Below are 26602 nucleotides of genomic sequence, written 5' to 3' on the forward strand. Positions count from 1 at the left end.
GCAAAAAGACAAAAAAAAAATAATAAAAATAAAATATATTAAAGCACATAAAATCCCCCATCATTATTGCCAGTATCTAAGAAACAAAAGAATTCTAGAGATCATTCTTATATGTAAAACCAGTAGTTAGTACTCTTATACAGAATGTTTTTACAAAGATATTACCCAAAAAATGAGTCTAAGAGACAGAGAAAACTACAAATATTTTAATAAATTTAATTTTTGTAGACACAGGATAATTGCAACAGGTAAAAGGTATGGAAAAGATAACTATATACATGTCTCTTCAGTGATTCAACTTATTTCATTTCATTCCAACTCAACTAATATTCAATGAGTGCCTAATATTTCTAGAACCTAAACTATGCATGTCCAGTCACAAAGATATAAGGGAGAGCATGCCCTCAAATTCAAAATTTATAAGAGAGAAAGAAACAGTGATAATAAGTGCACTAAAGATCAGACAGTGGTAAGTACTAAAATATACAAATATAAATATATTTTATGTGTATATGTATATACACACACATATGAAATTACCCTTTATAAGCAAAAAGGTATAATTATTACTGGAAAAAATTACCGAAGTCTTCATGTAGGTAAGGACAGGAGTTAGACTTTACAGAAAAAGAAAGCTATAGGCAGACACATCAAGACACACCCTCACTTAAGGATCTTGGCACTTGCTATTTCTCTGCCTGAACTGTTCTTCCCCTAGATAGCCACATGAGTTACTTCATTTCCTCCCTCAAGTCTTAATGTTAAAGACTTCCCTGACCTCTAGTTAAAAACTGTTAACTATCCCCCTCAAAAATCCCTCTCCCTTCTTCTCCATATTATTTTCCTCTGTAGCACTTGTGCCCAGGACCTGGGAGGTGCCAGCTACAGGTTGTGCCTCTCACATCTAAGTGAATGGCGCCCTCTAGAGTTCATCTGCAAAGCCTGTGAAGTCCAATGCCCAAGCCTCAAGTACACTACCATCCAATGCGCTAGTTACTTCCTATTCCTTTGTCTTCCCCAAATAAAAAGCAATTTCCATGAGAGATTTCATCTATGTTGTCAATCTTCCTACCCTCAGCACCTAGAAATTTATCTTGCACACAATCAACACTCAATAAATATTTGCTGAATTAGTGTAAGCCCAGTGAGAAAAGAATTCTAGATAAGAGGCTAACAGTTATAAGCAAATACTTAAAATTTTAAGAATGAAAGATTTTTAAAATTCACTAGTAATCTGCTATAGCTAGACTGTATGTTTTGTTAAGGGAAGAAAAATACGTGGTGAGAGATGAGGTTAGAAAGGACAGATGATAGTGAACCTCAAAAAGTCACAAAAACCTATACTTCAAGAGAAATTCTACCTCTAACTTTGGAATCTTGAGAAATTATTTCAGAATAAAAAGGGGTCTATTAAACACCACCTTGCAGCAGCAATATGAAAATTAAAGTTCAAGGCCTTAAATTTTTTCACAGAGCCTAGAACAGAATAAGTATTCAATAAATGTTTGTTTTCCTTAGAAAACTAGTGATCTGAAGTTTAAGTACAAAACAGGAAGGCATCAAACATGAGCAAATGAATGGCTCCGTCATATTTATACTTAAAAAACACAATTCTGGAAACAAAGTAGAATATGCAGACAAGCAAATAAACTGAGAAGCACGGAATTCCCATTGTGGTTCAGTGGTAACAAATCCAACTAGTATCCATGAGGATGCAGCTTCAATCCCTGGCCTCGCTCAGTGGGTTAAGAATCCAGCTTTGCCATGAGCTGTGGTGTAGGTCCCAGATGCAGCTCGGATCCTGTGTTGCTGTGTCTATGGTACAGGCCAGTAGCTACAGCTCTGATACGACCCTACCCTGGGAACTTTCATATGCCACAAGCGTTGCCCTAAAAATACAAAAAAAAAAAAAAAAAAAGACAGAGAGAGAGAAAGAGAAAGAAAGAAAGCAAGACAGTTAATGCTTAAACAAAGCAGTGACAATATCCTCACTGGAAAGGAAGGATTGAATATAGGAGACATAAAAGAGTGGAATTGACCTGAAATTGCAAAAATAGTCATTGAATATGAAAATCAAGAGGAAAAAAATTAGAAAATAATACCTAAGTATCTCAACCTAGGCAGCAAGGTTGATTGATGGTACAACCAGCAGGGCTTGGGAATGACAAAAGAATCTGCTCTTTGGGAAGGAATAAACACTTAAGTTCAGAACACTTAGATTTTGAAGTATCCGTGGAACAAAAGGTAAAGTTATACACTCTGAACTTGAAAATACAAGTCTGGTACATGAAGACCTCAGAACAAGAGATAAAAATTTGGGGAATAAATATCATATTTGAATGTGAAAGGCAATCATACACAAGAAGTCCTGTATCTCACAATCTCAAATGCCAACTTAATCCACTTATTAGTCCATAAGCAACTAGTACAGATGAAATCACAGAATTAAGGTGTTTGCTTTTGAGAGGTACCTTCGCCATCTAGTGGTAGAAATTATAAAAACAGTTTTATTTTTAATCACTCAAAAGCTCAAATGATCCCTTACTTGCCATTTGGCTTATTAATAGCATTTCGAGCAGAATATTACAGGGAATGGATCTTTCATCCTTCATTTCTATCACAACAACTATTTCTATTCTCATTTTTGACTCTGGCCAGTAACATATTCAAACTATATAACTCAAAGAAGCATTATTGATTAAAAAACATAACCTTTCTCACTTCTTCATAATTCACTCACTGCATAATCCAACACATACCACAAGACAGGTATATAACTAGAAATTAATGGTGTTGCTAAAGTTAATGTAACCAACTTCATGGTTTCAACAACTAATTTTTTTGATTGTTTAAGGAATAAAATGTTTTTTTGAACCTAGATATATGCTTTGAACAGACTGATTAATAGAACAGTACATAACATCTACAAATATACTCTAACATATAATAATTCAATATATGATTAAATGGTATCTCAAGGTAGTGGAAAGAACAGATTGATCATTCAATAAATATAGCTGGCCAAAGGGGTAGTCATGTGTAAAAGATTAAGGTTGGATCTGCACCTCATACCCCACTTTATTAAATTTCAGATAGATCATTGTTTTACAATGTAAACATAAAATCACTGTTTTACAATATAAAAGTATTAGAAGAAATGATAGCAATATTTTTAATCTTAGTGAGGAGAGGACCACAACACAGGATTAGATATTTCTCCAGTGAAGACATACAAATGGCCAATAAGCACAAGAAAAAATAATCAACATGATTAATCATTGGGGAAATGCAAATCAAAACCACAATTAGACAAAACTTCATACTCACTAGGATGACAATAATCAAAAAGACAGATACAAGAATTGAAAATGTATGCCCACAAAAAAACTTGCATAACAGTGTTATTCATAATAGACCAAAAGTGGAAACATTCAAAGTCCATCAACTGATGATTGAATAAATAAAATGTGGTCAATTCATACAATGAAATATTACTCAGGTATAGAATGAACAAACTACTGATGCATGCTACAACATGCATGAACTCTGAAAACATTATGCTAAGTGAAAGAAGACATATACAAAATATCACATATTGTATGATTCTATTCTTACGAAATGTCCAGAATAGGCAAAACCACAGAGATATTAAAATGGGTAAGTGGGGTCAGGGAGCTGACAGCAAGGGAGAATGGGGCTGTTGATGATTGCAGAGTTTCTTTTTGGGGTGACAAAAATGTTCTGGAATTAGATGTTTATTGTTACACAAACTCATAAATACATTAAAATCCACTGAATTTTATACTTTGAAGGAGTGAATTTTTTAAATGAATTATATCTCCATTAAAAAATATATAGTCATATAAGAAAAAAATATTTCACTGCGGTAAAAGACATATTTATGTTTATACATTGGAAAAAGAACAATATAAACTAGGGCAAAGTATTTGCAATCTGATGTAAGCAGAATTCTAAAATAACCCTTAAGATTCCCACCACCCAGTGTACATACCTTATGTTATCCCCTTCCCTTGAGAGTGGGCAGAACCCATGATTATGATGAGACTTAACTCCCATGATCAGGTTACATTATATGACAAAAGTGAGGTGATTTTGTGGGTATAAGTAAGGTACCTACTCAGTTGACTTTAAGTTAATCAAAAAGGAAATTACGGAAGGTGAGCCTGATCAAGTAGTTAAAAGAGAGTTTATAGAGGTCAGAGAGAAAAGTCAGAGATACTCAGAGCAGCATGGGCATTCTCCTTTTGGTTTTAAAGAAAAACCATCATGTTGTGGGGAGGGACACTTGGCAAGGAACAGTGGCTGGCCTCTATGAGTTGAGGGCTTTAATTACAACTGCAAGGCATTGAATTCTGTCCACAATCAGTGACCCTGGAAATGGACCCTGAGCATGAAATGAGATGGCAGCCCAGCCAACACCTTGATTTCAGCCTAGTAAGACTCTGAGCCAAGGAACCAAAACAGCCGGTAGCCTAGTCTTGACCCATAGAAATGAGATAAAGATTCATGTTGTTTTAAAGCACTAGATTTATGATAATTTGTTACACAGCAATACACACAACCCATTCCACAAAGTCATTTTCCAATAAGCAAATGGAGATGCTAATAATCCATTTAAACACAATTCAATAGAAAAGTGAGCAAGATATAAGAAGTTTAAAAAGAAATCTAGGAGTTCCCGTCGTGGCGCAGTGGTTAACGAATCCGACTAGGAACCATGAGGTTGCGGGTTCGATCCCTGCCCTTGCTCAGTGGGTTAACGATCCGGCGTTGCCGTGAGCTGTGGTGTAGGTTGCAGACGCGGCTCGGATCCAGCGTTGCTGTGACTCTGGCGTAGGCCGGTGGCCACAGCTCCGATTCGACCCCTAGCCTGGGAACCCCCATATGCCGCGGGAGCAGCCCAAAGAAATAGCAAAAAGACAAAAAAAAAAATAAAAAATTTAAAAAAATAAAAAGAAATCTAAATGTTCTTAAACATATACAGAAATGCTCAACTTGACTTGTTTATGATATAAGAAAAAAGATTAAAAGTATAACGCAGTATCATTTTTCACAAATCAGACTAAAGAGCAAAAGCTTCTAAAGCTGTTTTGGCTAAAGAATTAGGAAACTGGATTCCTAATAATTGTGGACAGAATTATAAGTTGGTACCATCCTGTATAGTAAACAATTTGGCAATGCAGACAAAAAAATTTTAATTGCACATATTCTTTGACTAAGTGATTCCACTTCTGGGAATTTTAGTTTATCTTATGGACTTGCTCTTACATAGAGTTTTAAGTATATACAATATATGTATACACATATATGACGTTATTACAACAATATTAGTAATTTCAAACAAATTGGCACTAACCTAAGTGTCCATCATTAGGAACCAAGTAATTTTAACATATTCATTAAAAATATTGGTGAAGCATAATCATTATGTACTAGTAAAGATATGTTATTACATGAAAAAAGAAAAATGACAGAATATTATATATGTGCTATCATTTTAAAATAATACATACATATACTTTATATGTAAAATTAAATTTTATATATTTACATATGTAAATATTTATACATGTAAAATATATTCTTATATTTTCAGAGAATAACTATAAAAATACACATAAACAAAAACAGTAACAGTGCTTGTAGTCAAAAAAGAAACTGAATGGCTAAGGTATGGAGTAGGTATATAGAATAGAGAGATAATACACAAAAGAAGAAATACATCTTGAAGCATAAGACAATGAGCTCAGATGTCTTAAATTTTAATCCAAAAATAAGAATTCAAAAGAAGATGAGAATCAAAGATGGGTAATTATGGAATAAGATCACTTAAGCCATATTTTAAATTATCATAGTTATTTTTCAAGTAGCTATCAAAGCTGTCTCTATAGAATAATACTAAGTCATTTAGAAGAAAATCTAACACTTGCTGATAAAGAAAATAAATTTTACCTAATACAAACTATATGCTATGAATGAGTTTATAAGTTGTTACTCTTTGACTTTGCACCCAGTTTAAGAAGCATAAAACATAAAATTCTCTTTATACCCTTTCTTAGATCAGGTAATTTTATTTACGGCCCTTTGGAAAGATCAATTTTGATATTCAAAATGTCAGACCAAAATGCATACAACCTATCCTAAAATACTCTTATATTTGTACCATTATATAGTCAAATGGTGAGACATTTTAATAATTTTCAAATATCAAGAGTTTATTCTCATGCTATATATATTGCAACCCTAAGTAGCATAAATCCCAGTTCAACTATGTGTTATCTTGGACTTCAACTGCATTTCCACAGCAAAATCTTTTTATTGACTACTCAATCTCTCTACATATCTTTTATTTAACTTATCATATAAATTTCCAAGCATTATATACAACACATACATCCACGATATACTATTTTTCAACATGAAAGCTACTACAAAACTCCTTTCATTCATCTATTGAACAAACTTCTATCGATGGTCATCTCTCCCACCATACAGCACAGCTGAGTAGTGGAAACTATTTTGGAGAAAGACAAGAATAGAAAGACAGACTGAGAAATAGAGAAAAGTTACTGAGATAGAGTTCATAGTATTTGATTCCATAACTCCAACTGTTCATAAAGTCTATCATCATTCTTTTCCTGAGGTTCTGTCAAACACCCCAATATTCTTATAATCCATCCCCCTTTTTCCTTAAGCTGTTTGATTATTTCATTCATTCAGTTTTTCAACAACTGTTCACTGAGCACTATGTGAAGTGTTAGGAATACTGATGAAGAATTCCTCCCTTACTTTTGTAGAGAAAATTTTCAGTCTTACAGTTGACAACCATCACTTTTTAAACGCTTTTTAAAAGGTCAACACTTGCCAGTACGATGGCGTTCTTCTGTTAATGAAGCCAATAATTTACTTTTTGAGGACACAAAGAAACTTGGAACTCAAAATGACTAAAATTAATTTTAAAGCATAGTTATCTAATGTAAAAGAAAAGTCATGGTCACAGAATGACACGTAAAATACAGCGTCTATAAGCACTATTGTGCCACTTCTGTTTCTCCTTTAAATAACTATACTATCTTTTGGGAGTTCTCATGTGGTTCAGCAAGTGTCTGGAGTTGTCACCACAGCAGCTCAGGTCACTGCTGTGGCACGGGTTTGAGTCTTGGCCTGAGAACTTCCACATGTTGGAAGCAGCCAAAAAAAAAAAAAAAAATTGTTTTAAACTATACTAACTTTTGGAATAGACGTTGCTTTTTCACAAGATATTATTTTCTTTTTTGCATTCATGTGTTCAGTGATTATGAACCCCCTAGTGGACAGCAAGTGAAACAAAAATTTTGTGCAAGTCACATATTAGTTAAAACACATTTTAATTTTTTCGCATCTTGCAGATGAAATATTTACTGCAAAAGTTTTTCAAATTACCAAATACTAAAATACATAAATATCTGTAGGTTTACACTATGCAATCAATGACAATACCACTGTAGAAAAAACATGCAGGCTACTTTCCATACATTCTACAAGATTGCTCAGCTTCTATCTCCTGCACATATTTCATATACATCAATCTAAATTTTCCAAAATCTCCCACAATCTTGCTTCCTGCACCTCAAATACTAAATAACAAGTCATGACAAAGCTGACCTATACATCAAAGGGCAAGGGGGACAGCAATATCAAATACTTCTCCCACCACCACCAGAGACCTTGCAATCATGTTCCACTTCGTCAGCATGTGCTTTGCATCCTATCCTTAAAAGAGAAATGTTAACTATCTTGTATCCGAGAAGTTGGGAAAACGACAGATTATTGCCTACTGTATTTCAGATGAGAGCTCTGTTTACTGCCCATGTATTCCACGCAGGACAAAATCATGTCAGAAATTGTAAGCACAACATTAAGAACTATCAAACTCAATCCAGCTTGTAATGCAGCTCTAAATAAAATATTTCATGTAAAAATCCTGGATGAATGCCAACCTATGTAGGCTGCCAGGAGAGCAGGTGTAAACAGGGGCTGTCCTGGGCAAACTGGCATATATTACTATTCCATTTATAGGTCACTTAAATGAAATAAACTTGACAATGGTTCAAGTTTTAATTCGCTTAAAAATAGGAATAGGGGCTCTCTTGTTTCACCTAAATATTGAAATTAAAACTATTAAAATTACTGGAATTCCCTTGCGGTGCACCAGGTTAAGGATCCAGCATGTTGTCACTGCAGCTCGGGTTTGATCCCTGGCACGGGAAAGTCCACGTGCTGCAGGTGTGGCCAAAGCCAAAATAAAACAAAATAAAAAACCTATTAAAAATTATTTATTCCAAGAGAACAGCCTATCTGACTTCTACCTAGTCAAACCAATTTTCATATGTTAAACATTCTTCTAAAAAAAAAGACATAACTTATCTTCAGAAGCTCATATTATATTCTTAAAAATAAAGATGTTTCTTCAATGTTAGCTACATGAGAACATGTCATTATATATCTTCATATCTACTGAATGATCATTCTGCCAGTAAGAGACAAAGATGCTACAGAAATAACATCGGTCACATCAAATGCATTCATATTACATTTTCCCTTCATTCATCATCTGCACCACACTTTTACTGAATGTGCACAAATTACTGAATATGGCACCCAAAAGCTAGTCTTTGTTGCCTTTTTTGTTTCATCTAATAAATTCTAAAAAGTATAGAAGAAATACCTAGAAATAAAGATTATGAGATCACTTGTTTCCACGTTATGAAGATTCCTTTTTTTCCTAAGGCAACCTCCAGTTCTCTTTTCTAGTTTCTTAGCTTTTTACAGCTTAATTTCTTAACTATACTTTGATTCCCTTTTAAAAATGATTTCCCTTTCCATCTTTTATCTATTTCCCCTAATCTTCATGTTAGCTTTCCCTCACCACACATCTCAGATGACTATTGTGAATAAGATTCATAAAGAAATATGTCACAGTTTCATAGGACAGTTCATAAAATAATCCATATTGTCTGTATATCATATGTAATCCTCACCTGGAAAACTCTAAATACAATTGGTTTGACTCCAGGTCTAAGAGCATTCTATAAATACAGGAACTTTGAATCTATGGAAAAGAGTCATTGTTCAAAGACTTATGAAGAAAAATCCTTCACTTCTGATCCAATTTCACAATAAATCTTAAATATTTAGTACCAATAAAATTTCAATGAATCCAGCAATTTAAAAACGTAGCAAACTGGAGTTCCCACTGTGGCACAACAGGGACTGTGGCATATCTGTAGCACTACTGTGCAGATTGGATCCCTGGCCAGACACAGTGGGTTAAAGAATCCCATGTTGCTCAGCCACAGAGTAGATCACAACCACAACTCAGATCTGATCCCTGGCCCAGGAACTCTATATGCCGGGGGGGGGGGGGGCGGGGGCGGTGCAAAAAAAAAGGGAAAAAAGGTAGCAAATTAAGACAGTAGATCTTAGAGGTTCTATTCACAAGAAAAAAAAAATGTATAACCAAGTGTCGTGATGGATGTTAACTAAACTTCCTATGGTAATCATTTTGCAATGTATACATGTATCAAATCATGTTGTACATGAACTAGTGACAAGTCAATTATATTTCAATACAGCTGGGAATTTTTTTTTTTTTTCTTTTCTTTTTAGGGCCAAACCTGAGGAAGTTTGGAAGTTCCCAGGCTTGGGGTCAAATAGTTGCTGTAGCCGCAGGCCTACACCACAGCCACAGCAACGTAGGATCTGAGCTGCGTCTGCGACCTACACCACAGCTCATAGCAACACTGGATCTTTAACCCACTGAGCGAGGCCGGGGATTGAACCTGCATCCTCATGGATACCAGTTGGGTTCATTAACAACTGAGCCACGACGGGAATTCCTAACTGGGAAATTTTTAAACAATTTAATGTAATTATGCACCTAATTTCCTTTTAATTTTTTTATTGAAATATAATTTACATTCAGTAAAAAGTACACAAATCTTTAGTGTAACACATCAAAAGCCATTGACAAATATACACGACTAAGTAATCCATAACCCTCTCAGGACAGAGAAGATTGCCATCAACAAAAGCATTATGATTTCTTCCACTAAAGATGTGTTTTGTCTCTTGTTGAACTTCATATAAATGGAATCATATAATATGTACTCTTTTATGTCTAGCTTCTTTCATTGAGAACAATGGTTTTGAGGCTTATCCATGTTTCTGTGCATGTAAATGGTTTTCTCATTTTATTGATGAACAATAATTTGAACTTACCACAATTTGCTTATCTACTCTCCTGGTTGATGGACATAGGGGAAGTTTCCACATGGGGGCTACTAAGAACAAGGCTGCTAAAAACATTAATATACAAGTATTTTCATAGAAACATGATTTCATTTTTCTTAGGTAAATACCTAAAAGTAGAATTACTGGGTCACAAGACAAGTTTATGTTTAATTTTATAAGAAACTGTCAAACACTGTTCCAAAATGCTTGTACCATTTTACATGTTTTATACTCTCACCAGCAAAATAATAGAGATCCATTTGCTACAAATTCTCACATGTGTCGAGATGTCAGGCTTTTTGTTATTGTTTTAAAACTGTAGTTTTACGAGTGAGTACATCAAAGTATCTCATCATCTTGCTTTGCATCTCCCAAATGACTAAACACATAGGGCATTTTTCCCGTGTTTATTAGCCATTTGTATATTTTCTCTTGTGAAGAGAAAATTTTTATTTTGTATTACCTAAATGTGTTTTTCGTATTCCTTTTTAAGCTACATGTACTGTAAATATTTTCTCCCAAAATTTTGAAATATAATTTGGTTATATATTTTCTTGGTATCTTGTGATGAACAAAGCTTTTATTTTAATGATGTCTGTTTTATTGTTTTTTTCCTTTTATGATTAGCGCTTTTTGTGTTAATCTAAGAAATCATTGCCTCCCCACTAAGTCATGAAGACAGTCCCCTCTAGTTCCTCCTAAAAGCTTACAGTTTAACATAAAGCAAAATCACAATTTCCCTTCTATATTTTCTTCTAGAAGTTTTATACTTTTAATGTTTACATTGACAACTATGATCTATTTTTTTTCTTTTTTTTTTTTTTTTTTTTATCTTTTCTAGGGCCACTCCAACAGCATATGGAGGTTCCCAGGCTAGGGATCTAATTGGAGCTGTGGCCTCTGGCCTACCCCACAGCCACAGCAACACGGGATCCGAGCTGCATCTGTGACCTACACCATAGCTCACGGCAACGCCAGATCCTTAACCCACTGAGCGAGGCTAGGGATAGCACCTGCAACCTCATGGTTTCTAGTCAGATTCGTTAACCACTGAGCCACGATGGGCACTCCAATTTTTGGTTATTTGTAATATGGTTTAAAAAAAAAAAAAAGGAAGCTTTGATATTCATTTTGTAAATGGATATTCATTGTTCCAATACCATCTGCTCAAAGTCTCCTTTCTATCCTTTCTCTACTGAATTGCTTCTGCATCTTTGTCAAAAAATAGTTGTCAATACAAGAGTGCATCCATATACAGACTCTCCGTTCTGCTTCCTTGATTCATTTGCCTTTCTTTACATCAATACCATACTGTTTTAATTACTGTAGATATGTAATTTCTTCAAATCGAGTAGTGTTAGGTTAGGCCTCTAACCAAGACCAATGTTTTAAGAACATTCTTGTTTTCTAATATAGGTGTCTAGTACTATAAACTCTGCCTTAGTACTGTTTAGTGGTATCCTACAAATTCTGATGTTCTGTTTTCATCTTAATAAATGTTTAAAAATGTTCTCTACATTCTCTTTTGATTGCTTCTTTGATCTACAGGTTATTAAAAGTCTGTTATTTACCTTCCAAATATTGGGGGATTTTTCCAGAGGTCTTTTTGTTACTGATTTCTAATGTAATTCCACTATGATCAGAGAACATATATTTTATTACTTGAATTCTTTTCAATTTAATAAGCCTTGTTTAGAGGCCAGAATATGATCTGTCTTGGTAACTGTTCCGTGAACCCCCAATAAGAATACTCTTCTGCTGCCTGGTGGATTGTTCTATAAATATCGATGAGGTCAAATTGGTTGGATATACCTTTGATGATTTTCTGCCTACTTGTTCTCTCAGTTATTGAGAGCTCCAATCATAATTGTGGATTTGTTGATTTCTCCTTATAGTTTTATCCGTTTTTCTTGTATATTGAGGCTCTACTAATACAGACCTAGACATTCAGGATTATTATGTCCTCTTGATTAATTTACCTCTTTATTATTATAAAGTAACATTCTTTCCCTCAATAACATTGTTTGCTCTGAAATCTACTTCGATCTTAATATAACCAGCTTATATGAATAAACTTAACATGTTGTATCTTTTCCATTCTTTTAACTATATTTGTCTTTAAATAAAGTTTGTTTCTTGTAAACAGTGTATTGTTGAGTCTTCAGTTATTACCAATCTGAAAATCTATGCCTCAAGGTGTTCAGACAAATTATATTTAACATGGTTATCAATACGGCTAGGTTTGTCTACCAATCTTGCTGATTTCTCTTTGCCTGTCGTGTTGTTCCTTTTCTGTCCTCTTTTGATTAAGTATATTTTATATTCACTTTATCTTCTTTGTTAGTCCATTAGCTATAATTCTTTGTTTTGTTATTTTAGGGTTTATAACACACCTCTTTAACCTATTATAGTCCTCCTTCAAACAGCATTACTGGGAGCTGTGGTGTAGGTCACAGAGGTGGCATGGATCCTGTGTTGTGATGGCTGTTGTGAGGGAGGTAGCTGTAGCCTGGGAATTTCCATATGCCGCAGATGTGGCCCAAAAAAGCCCCCCAAAAAAGATTTTTAAATAGTAAGAAAAAAGATTATATATTTACCCATGTATTTATCACTGCCATTGCTCTTCATTTCTTGGTGTAGATACATACATCCATCTGGTATAATTTTCCTTCCACCTATAGGACTCTGTTTAATATTTCCTATAGGGCAGTTATGCTGGTGGTGAATTTTTTCAGTATTTGTATTTCTGAAAAGTATTCTGCCTTCATTTTTAAAAGCTATTTTCACTGGGTATAAGATACTAGTTGATGGCTTTCTTTTTTTTAATCTTTCACTACTTCAGAGGCGTTTGCATTTTTCTCTTCTCTCTTGTGTTGTTTCCAAAGAAGCTTTGTAGTTTTAATGAAATTTGAAAAAAATTCTACCAATCATTTCTTTAATTTTTTCTTTGACTCTTCATGCTCTCCTCTTCCTTCAAGGAGAAGAGATTAGCTACTTGATATTGTCCCAAAATTCACAATACCCTTTCACTTTTTAAATTATTTTATTTTTTTATTGTTTCATTTTGGATCATTTCTATTGGTTTGTCTTCAAATTCACTGATCTCTTCTTCAATTCTTAATCTTCCATTGTTCCCATTAAGTACATTTTTTGTGTCAAATATTATAATTCTCATCTCATTTTAATATTAGGTCATTTTATTTATTTTCATATATTATACATCTACTTTTAAAATATATGGAATACAATTATAGTAACTATATTAATGTTCTTGCCTGCTCATTCTAATATCTATGTCACTTCTGTATTGGTGTCCAGTCTCTCATTACTTTCTCATTATTGACCATGTTTTCCTACTTTTTTGTATGCCTGGTTATCTTTTACTGAGTGCTGAACATTGTGAATTTCACCTTGTTGGGTGCTGGATATTTTTTCATTCCTATAAATCTTCTTGAACTTTGTTCTAAACTATTTGGAGACAGACTGATCCTTTCAGCTCTCGTTCTTATGATTTGTTATTCTGTCTGAGAGCAGTCCCCAGTTTAGCATTAATTATTCTTCACTGCTGAGGCAAGACTTTATAAATCACTCCACCTAGTATTCCAGAAATCTTAAGGTTTCTTAGTCTGGCTCCTAGGAACAGACACTACTCTTGGTTCTGAATATGGGCCAATGCTCCTTCTAAATCATTTTAGATGATCCTTTCCCTGGACTTGAATAGTTTCTTCACATACATGTACAAATCATTCCTCCACTGAATACACAAGGAATATCATCTGGAGCTCTCCAGGATATCTCACTATTCAGCTGTCTCCTCTCTGATACTTTGTCTAGCAAATTCCAACTGCTTTTGTCTCCCCAAACCCTCAGAACCGTCTGTTCGACTCAGAAAGACTGCTGGGGTCTGCTTATGCTCTTCTCCCTTGAAACATCCTGGAAATTCTCTCAAAGCAGCATGCTATAGCAATCATGAGGCTCACTTTATTTCCCATCTCTCAGGTATTAATCTCCTTTGTTGTCTGGTGTCAAAAACACATTGTTTCAAATACTTTGTCTACCTTTCAGATGTTTCAGGCAGAAGGGTAAATCCAGGCCAGCTATATATACATACAGCATTTATATGTACATATCTATATGCACACATATACCTATATATACATAAACACATACATATATACATCAATCTATATATACAGCAGAAGTCTTTTTTTTGAGACGTCTTAAACATAGATTTTAATTATTATTTTTACTTTAAAATAATCAAATGGTTACAAAGATACTTGGAAGGTCAAGGGTAATAGACAATAAAGAAATGACGGTTATTACCAAACTGTTAAAGATTCATTACACAAGTTTTAAATTGCTCTAAAACTTTACATTTTAGATCCAATTTAACTGACTTATATTTTTACTACTCCCTTGACATCACTTATGTCTAGAAGCATTTTTCACCTTCTAACAAAATGCCCTGAGTTATAGGGAGTCATATGTCATTTTTTTGTTTGTTTTCCACTCTTGCCTACTTAAAATTCCTGACAAAAATCATAATGTAGTCTCTCAGTACTTTCATTAAATGTCATTATTTAAGCAGTAAAATGTAGAAATATTTAAGAATCTGTAGTGCCTATAAAATATTGTTTCTTTATAGCTATGCTTCTTAAAATGGTTCATAGTCTATTAGAAGTAGCAATAATTAGAAGTTACTTTTTCATATCACTTTTTAAATTTTTGTTTCATGATATTAAAAGGAAGTAAAGAAAATAGATTAAGAAATATTACACAGGATTACAATAACAAGATTGGAGTTAAATGTCCTTAATGAAAATTTAATATTCCAAATATAGTCAATTTGAAATATGAATCATGGTGAAATTATTTGAGCTGTGTGGTAACAATATCTACATTTAAATTCAATAAATAGTTGTTGAATAAATGAATTGTAATAATGAGTTATTGTAACAGAAGTGAACATAATCCTCTACTAATTGAACACAATACTATTAACCTATAGAGAGAAAAACAGCTGGAAGAGAATGCTTCCAAGTTTACACTATGGCAGAAGACTTTAAAATACAACATAATAAAGAATTTTAGAGGTGGAAGTCTTTTCAAGATCTTGAAGAATGACTTTCCTATCTCAGAGATGAGAAAAACTGAAGCACAGAGAAAAAATAAACATCAACAAATGGTAACAGTAAAGAGAAGAAGTAAGAACAAGACCTACATCTTCTAGCTTTCGGTTTTTCCACCTCTTGCAGCATACAAATTAGCTATAATATTTCTTACTTTTTAACTTCTCCCAACATTCAAGGAAGTACTAAATAAATAAACAGCAAAACTTTACATTAAAAAATTAGCTGTTTCCTAAATGTCACTAATTTTCAAACTATGAAAATTATACAGCATCTAACTTTTGAACAATTTCAAATGTATAAAACATCAAATAAATGTTTGTTTTAAAACCATTTTACTTTGCTTTTTCTGTAATTTTTTAACAAAAAATATTGTTTTAAAAAATGGTTACTTTGGGGAGTTCCCATGGTGGTGGAGCAGAAACAAATCCAACTAGTCCCAAGGACATAGGTTCAATCCCTGGCCTTGATCAGTGGGTCAGGGATCTGGCATTGCCATGACCTGTGGTGTAGGTCTCAGATCAGACGTGGCTTGGATCCCACACTGCTGTTGATTGTCCATAGGCCAGAAGCTGTAGCTCCAGTTCAACCCCTAGCCTGGGAACTTCCATATGCTGTGTGTGTGGCCTTAAAAAACAAGAACAACAACAAAAAGGTTATTTTGGAGTTCCTGTTGTGGCACAAAAGGACAGTGGTGTCTTGGGAGCACTGGGACGCAGGTTCAATCTCTGACCTGGCACAGTGGGTTAACGATCCGGCATTGCCATAGCTGTGGCTCAAGTTGCAACTGTGGCTCAGATCAGATCCCTGACCCGGGGAACTCCATATGCCACAGGGCAGCCAAAAAAAGAAAAAAAAAAATGGTTATTTCGCCCACACTCCTCTAATCCCATCTCAGATCCTCTAACCCCATGATTCACAACTCTTTCACCCCCAAAGTCTCTTTGTAAAACAAATATTTGTAACATCCCCTTTTTTACTCTGATAATGAAATATAGAGGTAAAAATGTCCTAACAATTTTCATAGTTTTTAAGACATATATATTCTTTTTTTAAGACATATATTCACAACTCTATAATAAAGAGAAATAAGTAATTTATTAAAAAATAAAATATATTTAAATAAGTAAAGGCTCAGGAACAACAACCCAAGATGTCATAATAAAGGAGTCAGCTTCTTATAGCTACATGAATGTAATTAACCTGTGCCCCACTCAATAAATATATCCAGAAGAGTATACGCAAATGTGGAATGATGTTGCCTCTAAGAACCACAAAGATTCACTGTTATGCCTCTTAGCAAAAGGGCTATGGAGGACAATGGCCACTGAGCTCTTAAAGTACAGTACTGCTGTTTCCCTCCTTCATTTATCTCTAGATGCCTTTGTGCTCTGCTACTGGTCTCCACTATTAATATTGGCATCACTTGGGAGCTTGACAGAAATACTGATTCTCAGGTCCTCCCTCAGACCTATAAATTCAAGTCTACATTGTTAATAAGATGGTCAGGTTATATGGATCTAAGTTAAAGGCTGAGAAACCACTGTGCACTCTTGGGGGACATGTTAAAGGAGAGGGTAAGCAAAACGCATGTAACAAAAAAATGGTTATTTCAAACCTTATTTTGAAATTTAAAAAATTGAAAATTAATATTTTGTTCTAATAAATAAACATTTGCCATTTATGAATAAATTAAGTAAATACTCATTCACTAGAAGCTAAATCTGGGAGGGGGGTGGGACCAAGATGGCAGAGGAGCAAAAACACAGCGCTCACCTTCTCCCACAAACACATAAAAAAAAAACTACATGTAGAACGATTCGCACAGAACACCTACTGAATGATGGCAAAAGATCTTAACCCTCCAAAAAGAGCAAGAAACCCTCCAGATAACTGGGTAAAATAAGAGGGGGGAAAAAAAGAGAAAGGAATCAGGACAGGACTAGCACTCCTAAGAAGGAGCTGAGAAAGAGGAAAGGAACCCACACACTGGGAATTCACCTAACTGATCTTGGAGATCATGGAGGGCCTCAAAGCCACAGGGAAAAGCATAGCAGCTGGACTGAGGAGGGCAAAGCACAGAGAGAGCTGCAAGATTTTCGGTACCACCACCCCTGCACACCACAGCCTGAGACATTCAGGCAGGAGCTGGGAGTGAGACTTAGGCTCTGGAAGTCAATTCTGGAAGAGGACTATGGTTGGCAGTGTGCAGACAGCCTAAGGGAGCTAGGGAGCAGTGGGCCAAGGGCTGGGGAGTGGAGTGCCACAGCCAAGGGAACTCATGTGGAGGTCTGGGCCCACAGGAGATGCAGGGTGACATTGTCGGGGAGGGCAAGTGGAGGAGGGGCAGACCACCATAGGAATATCTTTCTCTGTGCACCTGTGGACTCTTGGAGGGTAGGGGTGCAGATGGCCAATAGGCACATGAAAAACTGCTCAATATCCCTAATTATCAGAGAAATGCACATCAAAACTACAATGAGGCCCACTTCACACCAGTCAGAATGGCCATCATTACTAAGTCCACAAATAACAAATGCTGGAGAAGATGTGGAGAAAAGAGAAAGCTCCTACACTGTTGGTGGGAATGTAAATTGGTAAAACCACTATGGAAAACAGTATGGAGGAACATCAAAAAACTAAATATAGAACTACCATATGATCCAGAAATCCAACTCCTGGGCATATATCCAGACAATACTTTCATTGAAAAAGAAACATGCACCCGCATGTTCACTGCAGCACTATTCACAATAGCCAAGACATGGAGACAACCTAAATGTCCAACAATAGATAAATGGATTAAGAAGATGTGGTACATATACACAATGGAATATTACTCAGCCATAAAAAAGAACAAAATAATGCCATTTGCAACAACATGGATGGAACTAGAGACTCTCATACTAAGTGAAGTAAATCAGTAAGAGAAAGACAAATACCATATGATATCACTTATATCTGGAATCTAATGTGTGACACAAATTAACCTATCTACAGAAAAGAAACAAACTCATGGACGTGGAGAACAGAAATGTGGTTGCCAAGACAGAGGGGAGGGAGTGGGATGGACTGGGAATCTGGGGTTAGTAGATGAAAACTATTGCATTTGGAGCAGATAAGCAATGAGATCCTGCTATATAGCATGGGGAACTATGTCTAATCACTTGTGATGAAACATGGTGGAGGATAACGTGAAAAAAAGAATGTATATAAATGTATATTTGGGTCACTTTGCTGTACAGCAGAAACTGACAGAACATTGTAAATCAACTATAGTAAAACTTTTTTTTTTTTAAAAGCTAAATCTAGAGCCAACTTGGTATTCATTCATTCAATAAATACTAAGGGTCTATGTGTAAAGCACTGTGCTAAGATCTCTGAGAGAAGTAAAAGGTCAAAACCACTGCAGCATAGTTAAAGAACATAGTTAAAGATAATTAAGACATACAGTTTAAAGCTAAAGTTTAAAGTATAGTTCTGAAAAAGAAGGAAATTAACATAATTTTCTCACAAACATAGTTGTAGCTCCATAGATTTAAATTTAATTGAAGCAAAGCTTCTCTTTTTGAGGCCACTGGCTTCTGAACAGTACTGAAGAACCAATTACTAGTAATACTTTAAACTAGAGCCATTCTGGTAAGATAGGAAAGAGAAATGCGGAAAGTGAGAGAATGAGGTAAGGTCAGGTAAGAAAGCAGCCTTAACTGGAGTAATGAAATAGTAACAAAAGAATATAAGTCAAGAAATGAGAAATCTCAACAGCACTAAATACTTACTCTCTAGGGCAGAAACTGGCAAAATTTTTTTGCCATCTAATATGATCTCTTATAACTACTCAACTCTGGTGTTGTAGCTGAAAGCAGCCATAGACAAGTAAATTAATAGATGTGTCTGTGTTCCAATTATACTTTTTTAACAAAAGATGAGTGGTACAGATTTGGCCCCAGGGACATAGCTTGCTGATCCCTTGCTCTAGGGGAAAGAATCCAAAAGGTTCATAGATATATGCCTAATAAATTAATGTAGAATCTGCATTTTGAAATAATGGAACATATGCCCCCCCTTTATTTATTTATTTATTTTTTTTGTCTTTTTTTCTAGGGCCACTCCCACAGCATATGGAAGTTCCCAGGCTAGAGGTCTAATCGGAGCTATAGCCGCCAGCCTATGCCAGAGCCACAGCAACACGGGATCCGAGCTGCGTCTGTGACCTACACCACAGCTCACGGTAATGCTGGATCCTTAACCCACTGAGTAAGGCCAGGGATCAAACCCGTAACCTCATGGTTCCTAGTCGGATTCGTTTCCACTGTGCCATGTCAGGAACTCCAAACATATGCTCTTTTTAGCTTATGATAAGAGGAATTAAATCATTCTTGAAAAGAAAGTATTTTCCAAATAAAAGTTTATCCAAATTATATCGAATTCCATTTTCTAGGTATACTGCCAAACCTGATATTAAACTCTGATTTCTTCCATGACTAAAAGGAATTCTTGTTAACAAAAGGAGCTATTGGTTTGACCTGTATGAGGTTCAGAAAGGAAGGATATAATTTTAGGATATATTAAGTCATTTAAGTAGGCATTTACTCGTAATAGCAGTCAAAGGCATCAGGAGAAAGAAAAAAAGAAAAAAACAGTAGAATCTGACCCTATAATGGTAGAATCTACCATTATGTCAAATTCTACCATTTATTTAGGTTAGTACTTTGTCAATGAAAGAAGCATTGAGAGACAATACTGATCAAGCCTTGGTGAATTCTAAAAAGTTGAAATTATCCCATCCGTTCTCTCTGACCACAATGCTATGAGACTAGAAATTAACTACAAAGAAAAAAAAAAAAAAAAAAAAGGAGCAAAAAACACAAACTCCTGGAAGCTAAACAATATGCTACTGAACAACCAATGGAATCACTGAGGAAACCAAAAGAAACTTAGAGACAAAAGACAACAAATATTAGACAACCCAAAACCTATGGGACACAACAACAGCAGCTCTTAAGAGGAAAGTTTATAGCAATACATACATATTTTATTCAAGCTTATATACCTTGACCATTATAGTTGCTATTTTATAGGTTTTCTTGATTTCTAAAGTCTTTTTCCTGGAGGCTGAGAATCTTCTGATCACTTAGCTGTTTTCTGGGGTTTTTTTCTTTCTCCTTTATCTGAGTTATAGTTCTCTGTCTTTTCACTTTTATAGGTTTTTGACGTGGTGACCTTTTAATAGAGTTGTAGCCTCTCTTACTTCTGGTGTCTGCCCTCTTGTGGCTAAAGTCAGTATGGGGGCTTGCCGTAGTCTTCCTGATGGGAGGGACTGGTGCCTGCCCACTAGTAGGTGGAGCTGATTCCTATCCCTCTGGTGGGTGGGGCTTTGTCTCCGGGTGAGATTAGTGGCAGCTGTGTGCCTGGGGGGTCTTTAGGCAGCCTGTTTATTGAAGGGTGAGGCTGTGATCCCACCTGGATTATTGTTTGCCCTGGGGCTTCTCAGCCCTGATGGGTGAGGCCAGATTTCCCCAAAATGACCGCCTCCAGAGAAACACTGATGAATATTCCCAAGAGCTTTGCTTACAATGCCCTTCCCCCACAACAAGCCACATTCACCCCCTGTTTTCCCAGGAGATCCTCCAAGAACTGCAGTCGGGTCTGACCCAGATTCCTATGGAGACTTTGCTTTGCCCTGGGACTTAGTGCACATGAAAGTCTGTATGCACCTTTTAAGAATGGGGTCTCCATTTCCCCCAGTCCCATGGAGCTCCTGCACACAAGCCCCACTGGACATCATTGCCAGATGCTCTGGGGGCTCTTTCTCCCAATGCCAGCCCCAGGTGTGGGGGCTTGACACTGGGTTCAGAACTCTCACTCCTGTAGGTGAGTCTCTGTGATACAGTTACTTTCCAGTCTGTGGGGCTTCCCACCTGGGAGGTATGGGGTTGCTTATAATGCGTAATTGCCCCTCCTACCTCTTGATGTGGCCTCCTCTTAGTCTTCTGGAGTAGGATATCTTTTTGAAAGTTTCCAGTCCATTTGGTTGAAGATTGCTCAGCATTTGGTTGTAATTTTGTTGTTTTTAGGAGAGAAGTTGAGCTCCAGTCCTTCTAGTCTGCCATTTTAATCCCGTCTCCCTTCTTGATTTCTAAATTCCTTGCGTATCAGATACTGCTACTATCTCAACCCACATTGCTTTATTTTTCACTCTTACCTACATAACGATTTGTGTATTTTTATTATATATTATTGTATTTGTAATATTCTGCCTGAGTGCTTTCTCTGGCATAGGAACATACTTGACCATTGAGTTCTTGGGAGTCCAAGACCAATAGCAAAGGAAAATTATGGATAAGTACCCCCAGTCTCCTTGTCCATTATATAGGATAACTCTCAGGTCACGATATCTTGTCCCCTGGAAGTCCCAGTTAAAACTGAGACACAACTGCTAAAAGGGGTAACCTGCTCTTGAATGCATCCAATACTGTATTCTTTTTCTTAACTGTGTCATTCCCCACTTCCCTACAGGTAGTGCCTGGGATTGCCTTGCATATAAACTACCTGCTCTCACATCTTTGTGTGCTTAAGGTAGCCCTCAATCTAACATGGTCCTCTAACCTTAAAATTCTTGGATTCCTGAGATGTGTTCATAGCACACCAACCATGAAATCACCATGTTTTGCCCAAAGATAGGATTATACTATTTAGCTTTGGCTAGTTTTCACAAGAACTAGTTTAGCCATAATTTTATTATTCTCCCGAGACACAGCAAACACACCAGGATGATTGCTTTAAGCATCTCCTAAAGTGAATCCCAGTTATCTTACCTATTATAATTGAGTGCTCAGAACCCATTCTCCTATAAAGTACAATTTAGATTTGCTTTTCCATAAACGCTGATGTTATATTTGTTCACATGAAAATGTATCTGCCACTTCTGGATAACAGTATATACCAGATTTTTTTTTTAATTTTTCAATTCAAACAGAAATATGGAATAGAAAAATAATCTTCCCAAGAAAAATTTTTTTTGTTTTTCTCTTTTTGCCTTTCCTAGGGCCGCTCCCGCGGCATATGGAGATTCCCAGGCTAGGGGTTGAATCGGAGCTGTAGCCACTGGCTTACACCAGAGCCACAGCAACGCAGGATCTGAGCCACGTCTGCAATCTACACCACAGCTCACGGCAACGCCAGATCCTCAACCCACTGAGCAAGGCCAGGGATCGAACCCACAACCTCATGGTTCCTAGTCGGATTCGTTAACCACTGAGCCACGACAGGAACTCCTTTTTATTTATTTATTTATTATTTTTTTTTTTTTGCTCAAGAAAATTTTTCATTCTTCTCCTTCCAAAAGGAGGAAATATAAGATCCATAAACACTTTTTTTTTTTTTTTTGTCTTTTTTGCCATTTCTTGGGCCACTCCCGCGGCATATGGAGGTTCCCAGGCTAGGGGTCGAATCGGAGCTGTAGCTGCCAGCCTACACCAGAGCCACAGCAACGAGGGATCCAAGCCACGTCTGCGACCTACACCACAGCTCACAGCAACGCCGGATCATTAACCCACTGAGCAAGGGCAGGGATCGAACCCGCAACCGCATGGTTCCTAGTCAGATTCGTTAACCACTGCGCCACAACGGGAACTCCCATAAACACTATTTCTTAAAGTCCAACACTTGGAACATGGAAAAGTCCATAGGATTGAGCCAAAATACTAAATAACAGAGTTATCCCATGGAAATGTCAAACTCACGAAACCCTTTCATCTATATTTACTTACTTGGAAAACCACTTCATCCTTCAGCCCAAGGTAGAAACTCTGGAGACATCATTAACCTTCCCCATTCTTTTAACTCCACTTCCAGTTAATCCCATCAATTCAACCTCTCCAAAGTGCCTTACAACCATCCCTTCTTCACTCCCATTGCTCTTATCCCAATTTGTCTTTTCTATGACCATAACCTCCTATCTAGGTTCCTTTTTTTATTTCACTTCTTCATTCTGGAAAATCTGATAACCTGACACTCCTTCATCACACCTATAATAGTTCACGTCCTGAACATCACTTTCAGCATTTATATAAAACAAATGGACATTTACATTTCATTTAGACAATTCATTTGCTGCCTAAACATTTCATGTATTTGTATTTCTGTTTGGAACGAAGATTAAAAATAATGTTACCTAAATATTAAGCAAAATGTTTACCTGTCTGAAGCTATGTCACTGGCAATTTGGTGCTTCGCTCCTGACCCATTTTTAATAGAATCCTGTCTTGTGAGCCCATGAGATCGACTTTTCTCCACTGCAGGTACAGATAAGTCACCTGGGGGTCCTTGGAACTGGGCCTGCTCATGAAGTTTTGCTTTCTTCTCCTGAGGTGCCTCCTCATTCCGCAGTCCTCGGACAACCTTTTGATCAGGTTGCTGTGCTGTATTAGATCCACTATTATAAAACCATGCTCCTGATTTAGTGAGGATTTCTTGTTGTTTTCGGCACAAATTACATACCCACATAACCTGCACACGAATATACAGGGAAAAGATATTAGTGTTTCCAAAAGTTGAAAGTAAATAAAAAGAGAGACAACAATTCAAGCTAACAAAAAAGTATATGGTTATCCTGTCTGAAGTTAAAAACGTAATCCAGATAAACAACTCCCATTAATTAAATTATATTTCCTTTCTTTTAATTTTGTCAAAATAATTAGAACAAAAGAGACAATGTTTACCGGTAGTAGAAATGCCAAATTAGAATGTAAAAATTACTAGTTGTTTATTTGCATTGTTTTTTTATTTAAATTAGAGGCATAGTATAACATCCAGAAAATGGATTTTGAGCTTAGACAGTCTAGAGTTTAAAGCCCATTCTAAGACTAGAAACTGCAACCTTCAACATGGTACCTATAAAACTTAGTTTCCTTAATGATAACATAAGAGATCAGGGATGATTATACTCATTTTCCTATATTGTTTTCAGGACTGAAATAATTTATATAAAAAGTCTAGCACAATGCCTGGTATATGTTGGACCTACAATAGACTACTTTCTATTCTTCCACCGATTATATTAAGTCCTCCTGAGGGGGCTTTTATTTCTCTTGAGTAGGTCCTAATGGCTAAAATAAAGCTAGCAACATTGCTGATCCACAATAGAAACCTTTAATTGTTCATAATTTTAGGAGGTTACTTTACATAAACTATACCATGTTAACCATTTTTAAGGGTACAGTTCAGCAGCACTAAGTTTATTCAAATGGTTGTAAAACAGATCTCCAAAACTTGTTCATTTTGCAAAATTCAAAATCTATATCCATTAAAACAGCAAGTCCTATTTTCTTCCTCCATGAATCCTCAGGTAACACCATTCTATGTTGAATTTTTTTTTTTTTTTTTTTTTTGTCTTTTTGGTATTTCTTGGGCCGCTCCCGCGGCATATGGAGATTCCCAGGCTAGGGGTCCAATCGGAGCCACAGCAACGCGTGATCCGAGCCGCGTCTGCAACCTGCACCACAGCTCACGGCAACGCGGGATCGTCAACCCACTGAGCAAGGGCAGGGACCGAACCTGCAACCTCATGGTTCCCAGTCGGATTCGTCAACCACTGTGCCATGACGGGAACTCCGATGTTGATTTTTTTAAAGGATATGTTCTTCAGACTCCAGGAATCTAACACTATTAAAAATAATACCTGTGTGACTAGAAAAATTTCACCCTCTTCTGAAAATTGTTTTTCAGTTAATCGGAATAAAACCAAAATCATACATTCATGAAATAAAAGGTGTTTGTATTTCAAGTGTTTTTTGATATTTGACTATATGTCAAACATGTAATTTTAGCTCTCCAGATCACTAAACATTTCCTCATAGTTTACATAAATTATAGTACAAATAATCACAGTAAAAGAAAAATTCAACATGGTATTTTCAACTGATACTAGGATATTTCTGTAAAACACCGTTTAAAATTTTTGCTTAATTGTTCATCATTCCAGCTCATGTTGTTTTTATAGTGCGTATCACACAATACTGTACCTGATCACTTTTTTTTTTTATCATTTTCTTCTCTCTTCAAATTGTATAGACATTTCTCTTTTCCCCAACCAAATTCACAGCTTACTGGGGGCAAGGTCTATATCCTCTATTTGTATAATGAAACCTTACAAATTATAGAACAGTAAACCCTCTAAATGCTTGCTAACTTGAATTCATTTGAAAGTCCTTATGGGAGATGTATTATAATAAAATGTTTTATAATATTACACTAAGACTTATGTTTCATCCATTTCCCAAAGAATTAGTCATCAATAACATCAATTTTTGGTGATAGCTTGCTTTTATAAATAAATAAGAAAGTACTTTTGATATGAAAATACCAAAATATCACCAATTTAAAAAAAAAACAGGTCATAGTTCAAATTTCTTTTGATTTGAATACAAAAGATATATAAATACATCTAACTCATCCATAGTCTCAAATCAACTTCCAATCAAAATCTTCAGCTTTTCAATGCCATCTTGTGACAAACGTAAGTACTGCAGATCTCTTTTAAAAGTGAAAGACACACTAAATATAAAGCCACAAAATATTGTTAAAGTTTGAATTTCAACTTTTCTGCTTTATTTTAATAAATTACTATTCATGTTACAGTAATAATACATCTATATGATTCTATGATATGAATTTAACTAAGTCACACTCAGCATATTAAAGAATAACATCCTTTTGCACCTGGTTAACTGACAGTGAAATGAGAGTCAAAGTTTGTAAGACAGACTTTACCTAATCATGATCACCTGCAGAAACAACCTAATGCTGCTTCATTATTTGTCAAGGGAGGCCATGATCAGCCCTACCAATTTACCTCAGTGTAAACTAGTTAATTTTATGATTTGTATGGATTTATAAATTTAAATTTATTCATTGTACAAATAGCATCATTTCCATGTAGCATCATTTCCCATCACGGCTCAAAGGAAACGAATCCAACTAGCATCCATGAAGACACAGGTTCAATCCCTGGCCTTGCTCAGTGGGTTAAGGATGTAGCACTGCCATGAGCTGCGGTATAGATCACACACTGTGATGTAGGCCAGCAGCCACAGCTCCAATTCAACCCCTAGCCTGGGAACCTCCATATGCCACAGGTGCAGCCCTAAAAAGACAAAAAAAGACAAAAAAAAAAA

The 26602-nt window shown here is 35.8% G+C and overlaps 1 protein-coding gene across 50 annotated transcripts in view; it reads right to left on the reverse strand.

Moving 5' to 3' along the window:
* RIMS2 (regulating synaptic membrane exocytosis 2) overlaps positions 1–26602 on the reverse strand; it is a 617675-nt gene that overhangs the window by 394248 nt on the left and 196825 nt on the right. For all 50 annotated transcript variants that reach the window (XM_085021919.1, XM_085021923.1, XM_085021931.1 and 47 more), the window contains one exon: positions 23626–23936. In XM_085021919.1, coding sequence (XP_084878045.1) covers positions 23626–23936 — 311 coding nt within the window. The remainder of the gene's footprint in view (positions 1–23625; positions 23937–26602) is intronic.

The sequence above is a fragment of the Sus scrofa genome, chromosome 4, assembly GCF_054392235.1.
Source record: "Sus scrofa isolate SSC_HxYL_T2T_F1_AM1 chromosome 4, Sscrofa_HxYL_maternal_Yorkshire_Landrace_v2.0, whole genome shotgun sequence".
NCBI lineage: Eukaryota > Metazoa > Chordata > Mammalia > Artiodactyla > Suidae > Sus > Sus scrofa.